Genomic DNA, 17,887 nt, shown 5'->3' on the forward strand with positions numbered 1-17,887 from the left:
TGTGCACCGGTCGACCGGTGACAGAGCAGTGCAACACTACCGGTCGACCGGTAGTGTGCACACCGATCGACTGGTCAGCCTGCAATCCGGTCGACCGGTTTCCATGTGATCCGGTCGACCGGTGGAATCAGCTGCACGAGAGAAGCTCACGGAAACCAGTCTGAAAACCTGCAAATCCAGTCCCAAATCCAAATATTTCAAAGGAAAACCACTAGATACGGGTTCTAGGTCCTAAAACAAGTCCAAAGAACCCAAGATCTCCAATTTCTACTCTAGTTTTACTTAAAAACCATCAAAATCCGATTTGAACCAAAAATAAGTTTTGAAATTCAAAAACTTGAGATTCAAGAGAGGTTCTTTCAGTAATCTTATCTCGAATTCTTCTCTTGACGTTGAAAACGCTTTGAAACTCTTCTTTGGTTCAAGATCCGTTTGATTTGGAACAAAAACGAGAGTGAGAGAGAAAGAGAGAGAGCGAGAGAGTGAGAGTGAAGAAAGAGAGAGAGTGCACGGGAGAGGAAAGAGAAAAGGGAAGAAAGAAAAGAAAAAGAAAAAGACATGTGTACAATATTTTAAAACAACAGTTCAGAAATGCGCTCATACACACTTCTAGGTTAAAAATAAATTACTGAGAATAATTTAAATACCTTTGAACTATTTAAATTACACGTCAGAAACATTTATTAATCAAACTCAATTAATTAAATCAGATTAGGCACACTAATAATCTCAATTACCTTAATTAATCTCAATTAATTTTTCAGGGTGTTATAATCTATCCATATAAGCTTTGATCCCTGGGCTAGAATGTAAGATGGCATACTATAAATAGGTGATGGATTCATTCCATCCTTCATATGGAGGAGGCTAGCGAGAGAAAGTAAGGGTGAGATAGAGAGAAAGAGAAAATAGAAAGACATAAAGAAAGAGAGAGAAAACTGAGAGAAGGATTTTCCTCTCTACCAGTAAATTTGTAAGTAGATTTTTCACTACATCACATGAACAGTAGTACATGAAAGTTTTCAGTTTGTTGTCAATTTATATATATTTGATATGTTTTCATGAGATTTAGAAAGTGTTTTAGTTTTCAGAATATGATATGAATCTTGTGTTAATTACGAACCGACTCAGTAAGTAAAAGGGCCAAATCCTTGAGGAACAAGAGATTTCGAGACAGAGGTCACCAGATAGAAGATAAAGAGGTTCTAATAATACAAGATGAATGTCAGACACAAGGGCCCTAAAAGTTTAAAGAAAAGTATTTTCAAAGTGGAAATTATTTTACGGTTTATTTACTGAGCTTTAGCTCATATAGTTCTCATGATGCAGGTAAGCTCTCGGTAGAAGTTCTAGTTGATTGAGTAATGGCGGTTCAAGTCCCATGACGAGTTAGCGGTTCAAGTCCCATGACGAGTTTAAGTTAAGAGATCTTAAGTTATATAATTTGTAAAATTAAGAATTTGTTCTATGATTGTATTTGATATAGAGATTATTTCTCTATTTAAGCAGTAATATAGCAAAGTAAGTTAACGTTTCTCTCAAGTTGGCGTAGTTCTTAGTTGCTAGCTCGGGAGGGGCGTTACTGGTAAGACACTTTTATTAGGTTTCTTTTATTCATTTTCTCAGAATTCGATACTCCGCACCCGCGCATTACTACCTTATCTCTTATGAGAAATTAAGTGGGCTTCCGCGGAGAAGGGGATTGAAAACTGACCAGATAGCTAATGAGAGATTATTTCAGACCATTTTTATATATTCAGTGGTTCCCGGGATTATTTTTATAGCCTAAGGGGCTAAGGATATAAAGTGCACATATCTTTTTTTTTAAGTAGCAAAAGAACAAAATGGTGTGATATAATATATTTGTATTTATGTTTGTATGTGGTGGGTTCAGTTTAGTGTTATCCAGAAGGCATAATTTATTCCATCCGACTCCCATCTGATCAGCAAAAACTTAGGCTCCGTTCACTTCACCGATTCGAGTTTAGAATTTGAGTTTTGTTACAGTAAAAAGTTCTCATAAACAGTCACATCTAACTTTTTTATTACAGTAAAAAGCTCTCACATAAAATCACATCTCAACTCGAATTATAAACTCGAATCAGCGAACTAAACGGGCTTTTAAAATGGGATATTTTTTTATTAGTTTTTAATGTTCTCTCATTATCCTAGTGGTGTGCGCATTATTAAATATTAATTGCTGGAAAATGTGTTATCTCACACACATTGTGCTCTCCAGTGTGAGACAACACATTAATGGGTTTAAAAATGGGCTTATTGACTGCTGAACTAGTAAGTGCAAGTCTCTTTTGTGGGGTTAAATCATATATGTCAAAGTGCAAGTCTCTTTTGTGGGGTTAAATCATTATAGTAAATAAGTCACTTTTTTTTTTTACAGTTTTTGTTTTCCAAATTTACCATTCTTTTTAAAATATTATTTCATTTTTCTTTATTCTTATGTGCTTTCTGTCTGCTCACACAAGCCCTCTCCCTCTGGATCGTTCTCTCTCTCTCTCTCTCTCTCCATTTTTGAGATGCTAGACCCTCTGGAAGTAAAGAACGTACAAAAATGTTCCGTATTAATATTATTATTATTGTTTTTCATTTTCGACTTTTATTCCTCTAAGAAGACCCTGCATGGTAAATTGATTTTTAAAAATGTATTTCTCTCACACTTTTTGCGGTTACACTTGTTATGTACTAACAATGTGATGCTATATTGCTAAGTATATCTGAATCAGTGAAATTTCTCTAGTCCAAGATTGCGCTGTTCTAAGGTTGTGCCTTGACTATTTAACCCGCGGATTGCTATCTTATTTCAAAGAAAGGAGGGGTCCACAATATATGAAGAGGAAAAATGTTGCAAAGAGGAAAATGTATGGATTGGTGGCTAATGTGCAGAAGGTGAAAATTTATACATAAATACCTCGGATCACACTAAGTTTGTTTGTGATCTATCTTCGGAGTACATCAGATTTCCCCTCCTTTATCCTATTTGATTGCATAGTAGAAATTTGTTTCAGTTAGATATGATTGACGTGATCTACAAAATAATGACATGTTAACGGAGTATTTTGACATGATTTATTAGTTTGATAAAAGTAACAAGTAGAACAGGAGCAGTACAAGTTGGTTTTTATCATGCATGGATTCCAATCAAACTGTGATTTAGCTAGTAAAGATATAATCCTCACCCCCCAATTCCAAACACAAGTGGAGAAACAGGAATATAGACCAATATTAAATTGAAAAAAAAAAAAAAAAAAAAAAAACCAAACATAATTATGACAGAAGGATAACTGCAATTACTAGACTTCAATTCTGTCGCCACGTCTTGTTTGGAAGTGCCCCAGTTGGCCAAAATGAACCATTAGCAACCAAACATAAGAAATGAGCTCTCCACCTCTACTTAGTAGTTGTGCATGATTCTTTGGTCCACAATGACCTCCAGCATATGCAAGCAGTTCTACCCAGACATGATTGATGAGATCCCACTTGTTTTCTTTCAACTCCTCTTTTAGCTGCTTGGCCAAAATACAAGCATCAAATAAAACAGATTTGCATGAGTCTCCCCTTACCATAACTGGGCTAAATCCCGTATCTACCTGTAGGATCGTCCTACAGGCCTGTTCCTGTGTTGATCCCGGTCCCAAGCCCTTTTGGCTGAAGAATCTCTCGGCCTCGGCACAGGTATCTTGGACTCTTTTACGTGCAATTCCTGCTATAGGAGACATCAACGTTGGTTGCATTGCTAAAAGATACAACATATAATCCGACATGACCTTGCTAAACTCGCGTCTTTTCTTCTGATCAGTAGTAATATTGGCCTCATGATCATCGTCAGTATTGTAGCAGATTTCAGTAGCAATATGCCACAATAGAAGGGTCTGATCATAACCATCTACATCACGCACATAATCCACTGCCCTATTGCAATGATTCTTCCAATCACCACTATTCTGCCGCCCCCCAAAGTTACCGGCAATTGGAATAAGACGATTCTCATTACCGTCTGGATACTTGAGCCTTTTGAAGATGAAATCCCATAAATTTCCACTGAGTGGCTTGCATGAAACATATTTCAGCTGGTCTTGAAAATCCTTGAGGCCCAAAACATTGATGACTTTGGCGTAAATAATGCCGCAATAATCAAGCATGTTGGGATTCAATTTGGGGCTTTCCTTGAGGCAATAATGTATTAAGTTGTAGCAAGAGACAGATTCGGACCACCTTTGGAAGAGGATCCGTCTCGTCCAATCCAACAAATTCGACGAGTTCATCTCCTCTGTACTTGACAGGTTGGGTCTCCTGAGGTTGAGGTACTTGTCTAAGACACAGGCCATGGTTGAACTGAATTTTCCTTTCTCGCTCAGGAGAGCAACAGCGGTTAAATCAGAGAAAAAGAGCATTAAGAAAGCTATAGCTTCCAGAGATATTGCGCCGTAGAGCAAGGAGTAGGTAATCCCAGCGTCAACAGGGTGCAAGCTCATATGCTTCTCCGACGAATTGAAAAGGAGAAGGGCTATGACAATTGCTGAGAAGGATATAAATCGGGAGATGTAGCCGAGCTTAGAACGCACCACAACCACCTTGGTATAGAGAACTTGGTACATGAAGTTGAGTTCAATAGAGATTACTCTCATTGCAACTTCCGAGTTTTTCCTGTAGAAGAACTCTTGGCTCTCCGCGCGCTCAGAAGCGCTGAATACTCGATCCACGAGAGCACCTTTGAATACTTCAAAAAAGCGATGGGCATGCTTCACCGCCGAAATGTTATCTACACCGCCTTCCTCGGAGGTTGGGAGATACAATGGGGGCTCTGTTAAATGCACAAAGCGTGGAGCTTTTGCATCCTGTTGCCTAGCAGCAAAGTCTTCCATAAACGCCACGTAGTCTTTTCCAGGATCTGCTTCCCCTGTCATGGACTTTTGAAATGTGTCAAAGCTCGCAAGATACAAGGCCCTTGTCCTCTCTGCATACTTGATGGTGCCGGCAAGCAACATGGGAATTGTTGTGGTTAAAAGCTTGTTCGACGGAATTGATTGAACGAAGACATAAACAACCGGGACAACTTGGGTTATGAGGTTGAACAAGTGACGCAGCCAGAGTGCGTTATCCTCGAGAGAGAAGGCAGTTATGGTGTCGGGACCACCCAAGTGTAGCAGAAGAAAAGGAGCCCAAAATACCAAGAGGTCGCTGTTAATGGTGGTCTCAGCTGCAGCTTCCGTGCTTCGTGATATTTGCCCGATCGCGTAAAGAGCAGCCGCATCAGCGAGCAAGTAAGCGGACCATATGAGTGAGATGAGCCATACATTGGCAGTTCGGGGCCTCAATGGTGCGAAAAGGATTAAAAAAGTTTGTAGCGAAAGGCTCAAGAGCATATAGAACTGGAGGTTCCAGTCACTCCATGCCCTCTTGATTGTGGAGGGAATAGGGTCAATTACCATGTCAACTCTTTTAATTTATTAGTTGTTTTCTTTTCTTTTGCTGTGCAGTCTGCTCATGCACACTAGATGATTTTATTTCTGACCTCTTAATTAGTGTATTTTGTTTCTAATATAATGTTCTTGTTGCTTTTATGCATGACATAAAAGAGAATATCTTTTGCGAAAAGAAAACAAAAAAAAAAAAGAGGAAGGAATTCCGGTATAACCAGATTCCTTTCTTTTTGATGAAAACCAATATTCCTTTCTAAGTTGGAAGGTTTAAATAGAAATATATTAAAGAACACGTGTTTTATTATTCTTTTTCTTTTCTTTAAACGAAAAGAAGGAACAGCATATGTTCAATATGTTGGAGTCAAGCTGCTTGCAAATTAAGGAGAGAGAGGAAAAAAAAAAAGGTAAATTGCACAAAGTGATCAATTTTCAAGTCGGCCTCATCAGGTTTAATCTTTTTACTAAAATCTTTATATTTTAGTACACAAATGAGAGGAAGAAAAGGAAAACTGTCAAGATAATCAAGAAATGAGTGAGCTAATCCTGATTAACTAGTTCAGATATATGCACGGACTTACATCCGTAAAGGCTCTGGTTAGAGTATATACTAATACTGTGTACAAGTAGATAAAAGGGTAGTGACTAGCTACTGACTGGGGTTTGTCGTTTTCTTTATAATATTATGATTTATGTGTCAAGTCAAGATCCTAATAAACGTTGTAATCATCATACAAACATACTGTATTCCCCCCTAGTTGTGTGATTTCATAATGACCATCAATCCAATCATGCTCCCTAGAACGAGCGATTCGAAAGAGATACAACAATAATAACAACATTAGAACAACAAGAATAACAATGATAGTAAAAGACTCTAGTTAACAAGGAAAAAACTAATAGTGAAAGTAAACTATGACTTGTCATCAGAAGGTATACACTTGGTACACTGGCCTGCCTGGGCTTCAAAGTTGTTCGCAAAACGATATATATATATATATATATATATATCTCTCTCTATATCTGTGTACTGAAGCAAATACTTAAGCTCATCAACCGAAAGACAGAGACGTAGAGGATATATAGACAATGCCCTATCAATCAACAATCGCTACCTTGCTCTGAAAAAGATGGAAATTGTAGGAGAAAATTGTTTAACTCATCCTTGCATTGATCTCAGATTTTTACCCTTTTGTTCTTAATTAATATTTTTTTAACTAATATAGTTTTTTGTTAAAAAATATTAATAAAGTGTAAGAAGTAAATGTCCAAGACTCATATATTCTAATAGATATTTGTCTCATTTTCTCAAATTATAACTACTTCAGGTTCTTGGGAAACATTATTGGAGGGGTGAAATTTCTTGTTTCTTGGTTTTTTTTTTTTTTTTTTTTTTTTTTCTTTTTGGGTTTTTGGGTTTGATCTTTGTGGCTGGATTTTGAGTTACCTCATTTTCTTTATTCATTTTCTTTTTCTTTTTTTTTAAAAATAAATTAGAGGGGATCGGGACTATATCAGCCCTCCCTCCATTTAGAAAAAGTAAAATTGACATGTTGTTGTAAGGATTTTCATTCCCTAATTCAAAAACCGACGTAATTATAACATTTTAGAACGTTTGCATATGCATGTATCTTTGGAAACATTTAAGAGACATGTATACGTTTTTTGGTTCAAATTTATACAATGAATACATTAACTAATTTTTCATGTCAAATTTATACAATGAATACATTAACTAATTTTACTAAATTACTCTACATTACCAAACACCCCATCGAACACTGGCATGACATTATAAGTTGGACAAAGATTTTTATTTTTTATTTTTTATTCAAAAGCTAATATAATTATAAATCTAGAAATGTTTAGACACGGACCATGTCTTTGTAATTCCATAAAAGGGCACCACAACAAATTATATTTAAATCTAATTTAGGGTGTATAAATATGATTTTATGTATACGAGACAATAAAAACAACGTCAAAGCTTTATACAGAACATAGCTTAATACTCATTTTTCAAGACAACACAAGTTCTTTGAGAAAGCAAACCACAACAATGGGTCTAATTGTTGTTGTTATTCTGATCACTTTAGGATTAGTTATACCTTTGTTAATACCAATTATGGTGCAGGCAATTAATCCTATCCTTCTTTATCCCTCTCACCTGTTTACTTCATTTCCCACAGCTTCATTCGATGGAAACAGGCAAAAATTTTTGGATGCATTCAGGTAGAGATAAGAGTAATTTTAACCGTAAGGCTAATAGTAGGCCTTATAGATAGTCCTCCTCCCCCACAAAAGAAGGGGAAAAAGAAAAAAGAGTTAAAAAGTTGTAAATCAACAGTACTGGTGCACAAAACAATCATACTCTTCCGAATGAAAAGGGAATTTTCTCCATTGTTTCCCATGACTACTACATAATCTGCTGGTAATTTTTATTTGAATATTGAATGCATGCTCTCATTCCCAATTGAAAATCTTGTGGATTATTTGTTATAATTTTAGCTGCTGTAAGTAAACTAACTAGAAGAGCTTGACATCTGATCTCTGGTAAATTACTAAATCAAGAGAGAGACACCTCTATAATAGCTTTGATTTGAATCCCTTTTTTTTTTTTTTTTTTTTTTTTAAAAAAAAATTTAACCTTTAACCATGCTTTGATCCCGCTGAAGTTGGAAGAGAATATCTACAAAGTCTTTTGGACTACTTGTACTAGATCCATGATCATATTTATCATCACTTGTATATCTACTTGAACTTTTCTCTCTCCCTAGAATTAGTTTTTATAGTCAAATTTATCTTATAAGTACTTCATAAACTCAAAAAATGTCTCATAAATAATCCATCTGTTAAATTTTAAATGAAAATCGTTAACTTCACGTTATTAAAAGTCCCTAAATTATCTTCTCTTTATAAATAGTCCCTAATTAAAAGTTGTATTAAATTTAATTCATAAACTAAAAAATGTCAAAATTAATTTTTTTTGAATAAATATATAGAAAACATTAATTGTGAAAAGTAAAATTACGAAAAAATTTTATCCAAAACAAAACAAAACGTTAAAACCTAGCATATTCAAAACTCAACCAAGAAGGTAATACTCATATATATTTTGCCCTTTCGTTGAAATCATTCAACGCTAAGTCGCCAACAAAAGAATACAAGCAATTAACTGCGAATCACAATCTACAATACAACCAGGTATCCCATGATTATTTTATGACATTGTTTTACTATAACAAAAAATAAAAAAAATATTTCACATGTTTGGAACCGTTTTTAAAAACAGTTTTCACGTATTTCAAGAAGCAAAAAATGAAAATAAAAACAAAATGAAGCAAATGTTTTGAAAACGAAAACAATGAGAGTGATTTTTGTAAAAGAATTAGAAAACAATCGAAAGTTATTTTCACTTTCTTGTTTTCATTTTTTAATACTTATCAACAATATTATAATATATTAATTAATAAACACGATTTCATTTTTTTATTATACTCAAAATAATCTCTTCAAAAACCAATCAAACGCAATTTCAAAATCGATCCCAGAATGATTCTCAAAACAATCTCATTTTTACTTTTTATTGAAAACAAAATTATTTTAAAACCAATTCCAAACGCATCCATTATTTTGTGCTAGGTTACTTAGAAATTTAATTGGTGTTAAATAATCACACTTTTTTTATTTTAGTTTAGAGACTATTATTGATACAAATTCTCATATTTAATATATGTTACATCTATTTATTAACAAAGCAACTATTTTGTCACTTTTTTTTTTAGTTTAGAGATTAAATTTAGTACAATCTTTAATATGGGACTATTTTTAAAGAGAGAAGATAATTCAATGACTTTTTTGAGACAAAGTTAATGGTTTTTATTAAGGCGGTTCACGGTCAGTTGGTTCAGTCCCAAACCCTTAAGTTTGCAGAACAAGCCATTTTTACCGGTTTCAAAAAATCCAGATCAGACTAGATTGTTTATAAGATGGGAGTGGACTAGAACGGTCTATTAGTAAATGGTCTGGTGCGGTTAAACCGATGTTTAGACCGCTAGTGTGTGTGTTTGTTTGTTTTTAATTAACAAAATCATATGTCACATAATACATATCTTCTAAAAATTAACATTCTAAAAGTTGCAAACAACAATAATATGTAGTCAAAAGCAAAAGTCCATAACTATTATCCAATAATATTACAGTCATCCAAAAGTTAACAACAAAAACATGCAATCTAATGCAAAAGAAAGTCAATAACTAATAATATTATATTCATCCAAAATAAAAGGCAACAAATAAAAACAACATACAATCCAAAGTAAAAGTCTAACAACTTGCAATCCAACGTAAAAGCCCATAACTAATAATGTTACAGTTATTTAAAGTCTAAATATACATAACAAGATTTTTTTTTATTTTTTTTAAATATGTATATCCTTAATGGTCCGGTTCGGTCTGGATTGTTAGATAAAATTACAAACCGAACAAGCCCGTCAAGGAAATGGTCTCGTGCAGTTTTAAACCATTTATTAACGTGATGACGTAAAACTGGATCAGTAGTTCAAGATAAATGGTGCACAACCCTACTTTCCATTCAAAATTTAGTAGAATGATAATTTATGAGACACTTAGGCTCCGTTTAGTTCGTTGATTCGAGTTTTTAATTTGAGTTGAGATGTGATTTTATGTGAGAGCTTTTTACTGTAGTAAAAAAGTTAGATGTGACTGTTTCTGAGAGCTTTTTACTGTAACAAAACTCGATAAAATGAATGGAGTTATTAAATTTAAAGATTATTTACAAAGACAAAACTGACTACATGCTAATTTTAGAGAGAGAAAAAAGTTCAAAGATTATTTATAGATGGTATTTTTTGGTTTATTTCACAATAATATTGAAAAGCTCAATTAAAAAAAAAAGAAGAGAATTTCTAGCTCTACTAGGTTAGATTTTAACTGTTAGATTAAATCAAATTACATTAAATTAAAAAATATATAAAAAAGATAATTTTTTATTTAAATCTGAAATATTTACAAGTAGCTAATTATTTCATATCACACTAGAAAAGCTCCCAAAAAAATAATAATATTCAAAGCGAGGAAAAAAAAAAAACTTATAAAGAAGACAAGCATACGGAACAAAAAAGAATCTAAACTTTCATTGGCCCATTTCCGTACAGTGGAAAGAGTTTTGACTCCTCTCTCTTCTGGGTCTCTCTTTACTCTTTGTTTGCATTGGATTTTTGCCAGCAACAGTAAGCATTCTCTCTCTATCTTCCTCACCCACCTGAAGCTTTAGCTTGAGGAAAGAGAGAAGAGTTTTTTTTTTTTTTTTTTTTTTAAAAGAATAGAAAAGAATGGGAAATGCCCTGCTGAGGTTCTTGTGCTGCAGAAGTGAGAGTGCAGAGAGTCCTTCTCCTCATCCATCACTCGCAGTCGCTCCTCTTGGCGTCTCCGCTCTTGCCCATGATCTCTTTCACTTTGATATCACCTCTCAGGTTTCTATTTCTCCCTCCCTCTATATATACATCGATTCCTTTCCCATTATATATATATATATATATATAATCATCTAAAACAGAGGCGGATTTATGTTTTTTTATTTGTTCTGATGTTTGGGAGTTGATCATTGTTGGCGGGCTATTGAGACCTAATGCAGTTTTTTTTTTTTTTTTTTCTTACCCTCATTTCTCACTTCCTTTTTTGGTGGATAAAGCTTATGAGGGGAGGGGAAAAAAAATATTGGAAGTAAAAGAAAAGGGAAAGATCACCTTAAAAATATCACATCGGAAAATTGCATATATTGATTATTAAAATACTAAAATAACTGTCTTTTTTGTTTTGTGTTTGGTGATTTCAGGTTCCAGAAGGACTTAATAAGCATGTTATTTCTTCCAAGAAGGCCCAAGCTAACTGGTAATTCTAAATTTGTCTAATTTATCTCTTAATTTAGTAATTATCTCCATGGCTTATTTAATTTCACAACACATATAAATGCGTATATGAAGGTATAGAAGACTTCTAGAGGCATGGAGAGGAGCAAAACCACCTCCAAAAACAACTGAAGAAGCAGCTCGGCTCGTGATCGAAACCTTGAACAGGATCCAAAAGGGGGATATTGAGGTTAACTATTAACAAATATTTCGATCTGTGACCGGTTAATTCCAAATTGAACTATATATAATGGAATTAGATTATCAATTAATAGATTTTTTTTTGGGTGAAATTTTTATTAATAGGGCTTATTGGGTTTCTATGGTCTCCCACTTCCTGATACTCTTGTGGAACTTTCCTCCGAGCTCCCTACTACATGGCCAGAAGGAGTAAATTTTGAATTTCAGACGCTACCGGTAAATACAATACTAATTCTTCTATAAATGAACTCCTTATACCACAAGTTTTTATAGAATAATGTTGTTCATCAACTGAGATTTCTTATAATTTTTCTTCGTTTGTTGCCAACATAAAATGATTTTCATGTAGTGTGACAAACTGTCTGATCGGGATTTGATTGTGTCTTACATTGTCAATGTGGTAGTGATGAATGACATTTTCAAAATTGTAATTACAAAAATGAACCTTTACAGGTTAAAGCAAATTGTGTTCAAGATGGGGACTCGGTTATAGTATATGTCAGCACGGCAGATCCCCGGGAGTCATTGAATGTTCCCCCACAAGTGAGTTTAGCCGCAGTTAAAAGATTGAGCGCGCGTACCAAGAAGAAATATGATAAGGCGGATGCACTTCATGAGAAAATTATCAGTGCTGGTTACAGGTTGAACGTCTTAGTTTCTTAGTATTCGTTTGGTTTGCTGTTTGAACGAAAATTTAAATCTCTTTGCTACAGCACTTTTCGTCACAGAAATTTGAATTTTTATTCAAAACCTGTGAACCAAACATGCCATTAATAACTCAATTCTTGCTGAAATTACACTCGAATTGCAAAGCATATGTAGTGAAAGGTTCTGTCTCATTATGATCAGGGTATTAAAGATTCAGGATGAGGAGATTCTTGCTCGAAAGTATAGAATTAGACTGAGGTACGCAAAATGATACACTACAGATATCATATCTATTGATGAGCTGAGTTTTACACTAGAGAAATGGTGTTAACAAACAAGTGCTAAGGGACGTTGCAGGGGAATAGATGCACCAGAAAACAAAATGCCTTATGGGGATGAAGCCAAGGAGGAACTCACAAATCTTGTGCAGGGAAAGTGCTTGAGAATCCTTGTCTATGGCGAAGATCAGTACGGCCGTTCTGTTGGTGATATTTATTGCAATGGGACTTTTGTTCAGGTGCTTAGGAAAATGTGTTCTAACGATACTACTGATTTTATTTTTTGATTAGCATGTTAACAGTGCAGATCATTCTATTTGTTTTCATTGCAAACCAGGAAGTATTGCTCAAGAAAGGGTGTGCATGGCACTATGTACACTATGATAAACGCCCTCAATTCGCAAGGGTTCGTACAAACATGGATAATCCTTAATTCATTTACTTTCAGATCATGTTTACCAAACTGTAGTGTAGTGTAATGGGTAGAGAAAATGGTTTAGAAAGGAAGGGAGAGAAATAAGAAGCGCTCATTGATTCTCTTTCTGGTGTTTATTTACTTTAATAATTGGAATACTGATAGGTTTAGTTTATTTACTTTTTCGATGTAGTGGGAAAAAGAGGCTCGAGCAAAAAGAGTGGGATTGTGGGCTTCACCAAATCCAGAGAAGCCATGGGACTGGAGAAAGAACAACCCCAGAACCGATATCTAGTTGAAATAAGCTGTTGTTGAAATAAGTGTATGATATCCAACTGTACGAGGATCAAACTTTAACTGATTAATAGTTATCTGTATTTTCATGTTTTTGGTCTTGGTTGCTGTAAATTTGTATGTGTACTTCATCTTGGAGACTACTTATGTTAGGTCTCAAATGTAAAGAATCATCATGTTTGGAAGCATTAGGATGGTGGTAAAGTATTTGCAGGTGAGCTTCAGGATTAGCTTAGATATTGGTTTTGACAAAGGTATTTTGATGCAATTTCTCTTCCCCTCCACGTAAAACAACTTTGGAATCGAAAATAGTCTATTTTAGGGTGAGATTAGATTGCAATTACACATGGGCTAAAACCTTTTTTTATTTTTTAAATGACCTTATATGGATGTTTTAACAGATTATCTTTCTAGGGCTTTTCTGCTTGTAAGATAAAAGTTATAAATCTCTACATTATCAAAGAAAAGCGCGATTGTACCAATTGATAAATTCTCAATGCTACTATTAACCAACAACGAAGCTCCAATCTTCATATGTACCAAGATGAACCTAACATTTGTAAACAGAGTAAATTAATGTATAATAAACCAACCAGATACTGATATAACAGATGCTTTTTTATTTTTATTTTTATTTTTCTTTGTGAAATTCATATAAATTTCTATGATCTCCCACTTCCTGTATATACGCTATTTCTCTCCTGTGAACGAACTCCTTATAGTACCATGAGGACTTACAGAGTAATGTTGTTTATCCACAGATATTTCTTACAATTTTACTCTGTTTCCATGTTTATAGAGAGGATAATACTTGTGAAGGTGACGAGGAATAAGAATAAAAATAGAAAGTAGAATTAAGTTTTATTTCTTAAGATTTAGTTTAATAATTGTCCCAAAATTATTTCATGAAATTCCATATGAGTGAAAATTGGGTAGTAACCGTTATTTTGTTGGCTTACTTTTCTATTCTTTTTTTTTTTTCGTTTTTTTTTTCTGCGCTAAATCATTTCTCTTTCTTCTTCTTTCTCTTCTCTCCTCTTTTCTTCTCACTGTCCAACATCAGCAGATGGGCTTGCTTCTTTATTAAGACTCTTAATTTAAGAGAAATAAAGAAGAACTGTGATGAAGCCGATGACTCATTTTGTTCAAAAATTGTAATTTTTACAAAAATTTTGTGATGACTTTAACTACAATTTTTCAAATCTTGAAAATGACATTGTTTTAAGTATATAAAGTATATTTTAAGTAGCATCACCTCGTTAAATTTAGTCTTAGACCGATTTAACATCGGGGGCGTTACAACTAAAATCATCTTCTACGCATGAAATATATTTAGATTTGATTATATGTATATGTGTATATATATATATATATATACTTTTAGAAAAAAGCAAATGAAATTCTCGAAAAGATTATGTTATAGATAGTAGAGTAAACAATTAAAAAATGATTACCAAAAACGAATACCCTGAGAATATATAGGTAAAATGTTTTAAGGGATTAAATAATTATTTAGGCATATTTTGGTTGCTGAAATTGTAGTTTACTGTTTTAAGGGCATCATGGGCGTTTTCAAAAGTGGTATCTCTGTGATTAAATTCGGTCAAAGTGGTTTTGCAAAGGTTGGTTTGCTTGGCCTCTTAGTAATCTTTATGATTTTGAAGCTGAACTAATTAAATGTCATAATTGCTATTGAGTTTGCTGGCTATTACAGTTGAAATTATCTCTGGTTTGAGTGTGACTCTACTTATTGATTCTCTGAATTCTAAAAGCCGTTTCATTCTTTTTTGCTAGAATGATATTTCATCTTTTGCTTTGATTAGATAATTTTCTTTTTGAATGACTTTAATTAAAAAAATTTTGACCTTATCTATGCCGCCACGTACGGTGAGAATAATATTTCTGCAGGCACATACGTAGTGTTATTTTTTCTTCTTTTAATATTTTTCTTTGTTATGTATTCCTGTGTTGCTTGCGCGTGTTAATTTGTTGTAATTTATGCAAATAAGAAAATTTTTTTGTGATCATATATATAAGGAAAAGTGTATTTCATAAGGAATCCTTTATTAATTTCTTCTGTTTCCGTTGGGTTTCAGATCACAGACATGTTTCCCTTGGTTTAGCATTATGATTAAGAAGCCCTCTTTCTTTTGCAATACGATTACGAGCAGGAAAATTCATCAACGCTGCCTTTTAAGGAATAAATCAAATTATTAGGAGAGGCAGGCGCAGACTCCACATTTTTTGCTTGATTAATTTCTGCAATAGAAAACAATATAAACCAAAACATTAATAATAGTAATATTATTGTAATGATACTCTTTTCTAGACCTACAGTTTTACCCATAAGTACTCTATCTAAGCTCCTCTGCAAATTAATTTCTCAAGTTTTGAAAACCGAGAATATTTAGTCCATTTTATAGACGTATATTTACCAAATTAATTTCAACATTGGCCCCTAAAACGAAACGTCAATTGGCAAAACAGTACTCATAAAACGTCATTTTTTTACGAAAGAATTCTTCTGGTTTTAAAAGTATACTAGTTATTTTTATAATCACTTTGAAAAAAAAAATATATATATATATATATTGCTTTTTAAGTTGTAGTAATATTTTACTTTCTTTTTGCTAATCGTAATATTAGGAGTTTTATAATTAACTTTTCAGAAATGGCGAGAACTATCTACAAATGATTTATACCTATTTTTTCTTTTTCCTTTCGATCTTGTTCTTCTTGTTCTTCCTCTTCTTTTTTTTTTTTTTTTTTTTCTCTTTCCTTTTCAAAGATGAAACATATGATATGTGCCTCGTAGGTCTTGGGAATGGATGCTAACGTATTATGATCAGACCTTTCGATATGTCACCAAGGACAGTAAATCTTTGAAGAGCCAATACATGGCGCAATCATTTTTCTTCCATCAATTAAACTCCTGTTTTTTTTTTTTATTAATTTAATTCACAGAAAAACAATTGGATACTTTCTATTTCTATATTTCTAAATGCAAACTATGGTTGATGGCTAACTCGTGATCACCCGGAGCTCAATTACAAGTATAGTTACGCACTTACGCTTTTTGTAATCCAATTGCCAACCAATGAGTTAATAATATATATTATTTCGAGGTTTAGGCTCGTTCATTTCGTTAGTTCAATTATAACTTAAGTTTTTATTACATTATTTTCTCTTACAAAAATTTTAATTTAACTTGTTCTGTTATATTATTTTCTCACATAAATTAACTTCTTAACTCAAATTCTTAACTTGAACGAGTCAAATAAACGAAGCATTAGAGTTGCTTTCTTTTTGTGTTATATATGCTTTAGCACTGATGAAAAGAAAAAAAAAATACAGAGAAAAAAAAACCATCACAATCGTGATAGCAATATATTTATAAACCAATCGATACCGCACAAGTAATATATGCAGTATCAATCTTGAAGTAATCCAGGGAAGAAAACAAAAAATTTTAGCAATTAAAGAAATCCAGCCCCTTTGTAATCTGATCACTTGGCCCATGTGCCAAAAGCTAGAAAAGAGTTCTAGCCGTCCATCCCATTCTTTACCTGATGCTTCCCAACTCCTTTACAAGATGTTTTTACCAATTTTAATTTCTGACTTTTTTTTAGAAGGAAAAAAAAAGTTAGAACTTAAAATTTTAGTTTTGTTGCTTTTTTTTTTTTTTTTTTTTCAATTATGGCACACTAATGAAAAAAAATATTTTGGCATAACATGTTTTGTGGGCTACGAATTATATATTCTTTGGTTTTCCGCCCAACCGTAATATGGTGTCATGATTTGCAGCTAATGACTTTCAGTCTACAAAACGTAATACGGCCCAACAGTGTTTGATATGTGATTATGATGTGTTGTACTGTCATTTTTATTCTGGGTGCATAAAAATGTTCTTTTTATGTTCTTATATATACGCTCTGTTTGTTTTTTTTTTATGAATTATTAGTTTATACTTTTGTTATTTCAGAAAAACTTGGTGTAGCGACCCTACTTTGAGGCCGCCACTGTAACTAACTTTTTAACTTGTACTTACTGAAATTTCTTAAAATTTACGGAACATTTTTTTTTAAAAGGTCTTATTATAAACATAAAATACGAAATTGCTTTCTTAATTAAAATATTCAAACCTTAACATATCTGTTTCATAATCATAATTAACAAAACTATTTGTAACATAAAGCTGATTGCGGAAATATTTGCGAGTGGTATCCATATCCCGAGCCCCACATCGTTCGTCCACTCACCAGCAGTCCATCAGGCATTATATGCCGGTTGCTTACCTACAGTATAAACATTCTATAATGAGCTTTCGCTCAGCAAGTAGGAACTATCTCCCGCAAAATAACTGTAAGTTCACATGAATAAATATGCATGAGCCAATTATGCTTAATTATGATGTCTTATCAGAATCTTATTATCTTATCTTTCTTACTGATGGGCCCGAGTGCTCGTACCACTTGCGCGCAATCATCGGGACGTGAGGGTTTGCAAGGTCCCCCATGACACCGTGATTATAACTTGAATGCCTCCCTTGAGTCGGAGGACATCATTATTATTATTTTTTCTCCCTTGTGGAGCTTGAGTTACCTCCCTTGTGGAGGCTGGTACGGCACTCAACTGAGATTACTCTTATAAGTTCCTCTTGACTTATTAAGGTGTATGCAATATGAC

The 17,887-nt window shown here is 33.5% G+C and overlaps 2 protein-coding genes across 2 annotated transcripts; one reads left to right on the forward strand and one right to left on the reverse strand.

The window, feature by feature from the left end:
• Positions 1 to 3,308: 3,308 nt before the first annotated feature.
• Positions 3,309 to 5,447, reverse strand: LOC21394802. The gene has a single exon (XM_010102317.1). The coding sequence runs from the start codon at positions 5,445 to 5,447 to the stop codon at positions 3,309 to 3,311; it is 2,139 nt and encodes a 712-aa protein (XP_010100619.1).
• Positions 5,448 to 10,623: 5,176 nt separating this feature from the next.
• LOC21394803 (staphylococcal-like nuclease CAN2) lies at positions 10,624 to 13,389 on the forward strand. The gene is made up of 9 exons (XM_024168315.1): positions 10,624 to 10,930; positions 11,293 to 11,348; positions 11,441 to 11,555; positions 11,672 to 11,782; positions 12,020 to 12,207; positions 12,416 to 12,472; positions 12,572 to 12,731; positions 12,830 to 12,898; positions 13,101 to 13,389. Exons 1-9 carry the CDS (start codon positions 10,790 to 10,792, stop codon positions 13,200 to 13,202), a joined length of 999 nt encoding a protein of 332 aa, XP_024024083.1. The 5' UTR covers positions 10,624 to 10,789; the 3' UTR covers positions 13,203 to 13,389.
• The last annotated feature ends 4,498 nt before the right edge of the window (positions 13,390 to 17,887 follow it).

The sequence above is a fragment of the Morus notabilis genome, unplaced genomic scaffold, assembly GCF_000414095.1.
Source record: "Morus notabilis unplaced genomic scaffold, ASM41409v2 Scaffold1245, whole genome shotgun sequence".
Classification (NCBI taxonomy): Eukaryota; Viridiplantae; Streptophyta; class Magnoliopsida; order Rosales; family Moraceae; genus Morus; species Morus notabilis.

Excerpts from the sequence above, each read along its gene's own strand:
- LOC21394802 (XM_010102317.1), bottom strand. The coding sequence starts at position 5,447 with ATGGTAATTGACCCTATTCCCTCCACAATCAAGAGGGCATGGAGTGAC.
- LOC21394803 (XM_024168315.1), top strand. The coding sequence starts at position 10,790 with ATGGGAAATGCCCTGCTGAGGTTCTTGTGCTGCAGAAGTGAGAGTGCA. Across the intron at positions 10,931-11,292 it reads ACTTTGATATCACCTCTCAG|GTTCCAGAAGGACTTAATAA; the intron begins GTTTCTATTTCT and ends TGGTGATTTCAG. Across the intron at positions 11,783-12,019 it reads TTGAATTTCAGACGCTACCG|GTTAAAGCAAATTGTGTTCA; the intron begins GTAAATACAATA and ends GAACCTTTACAG.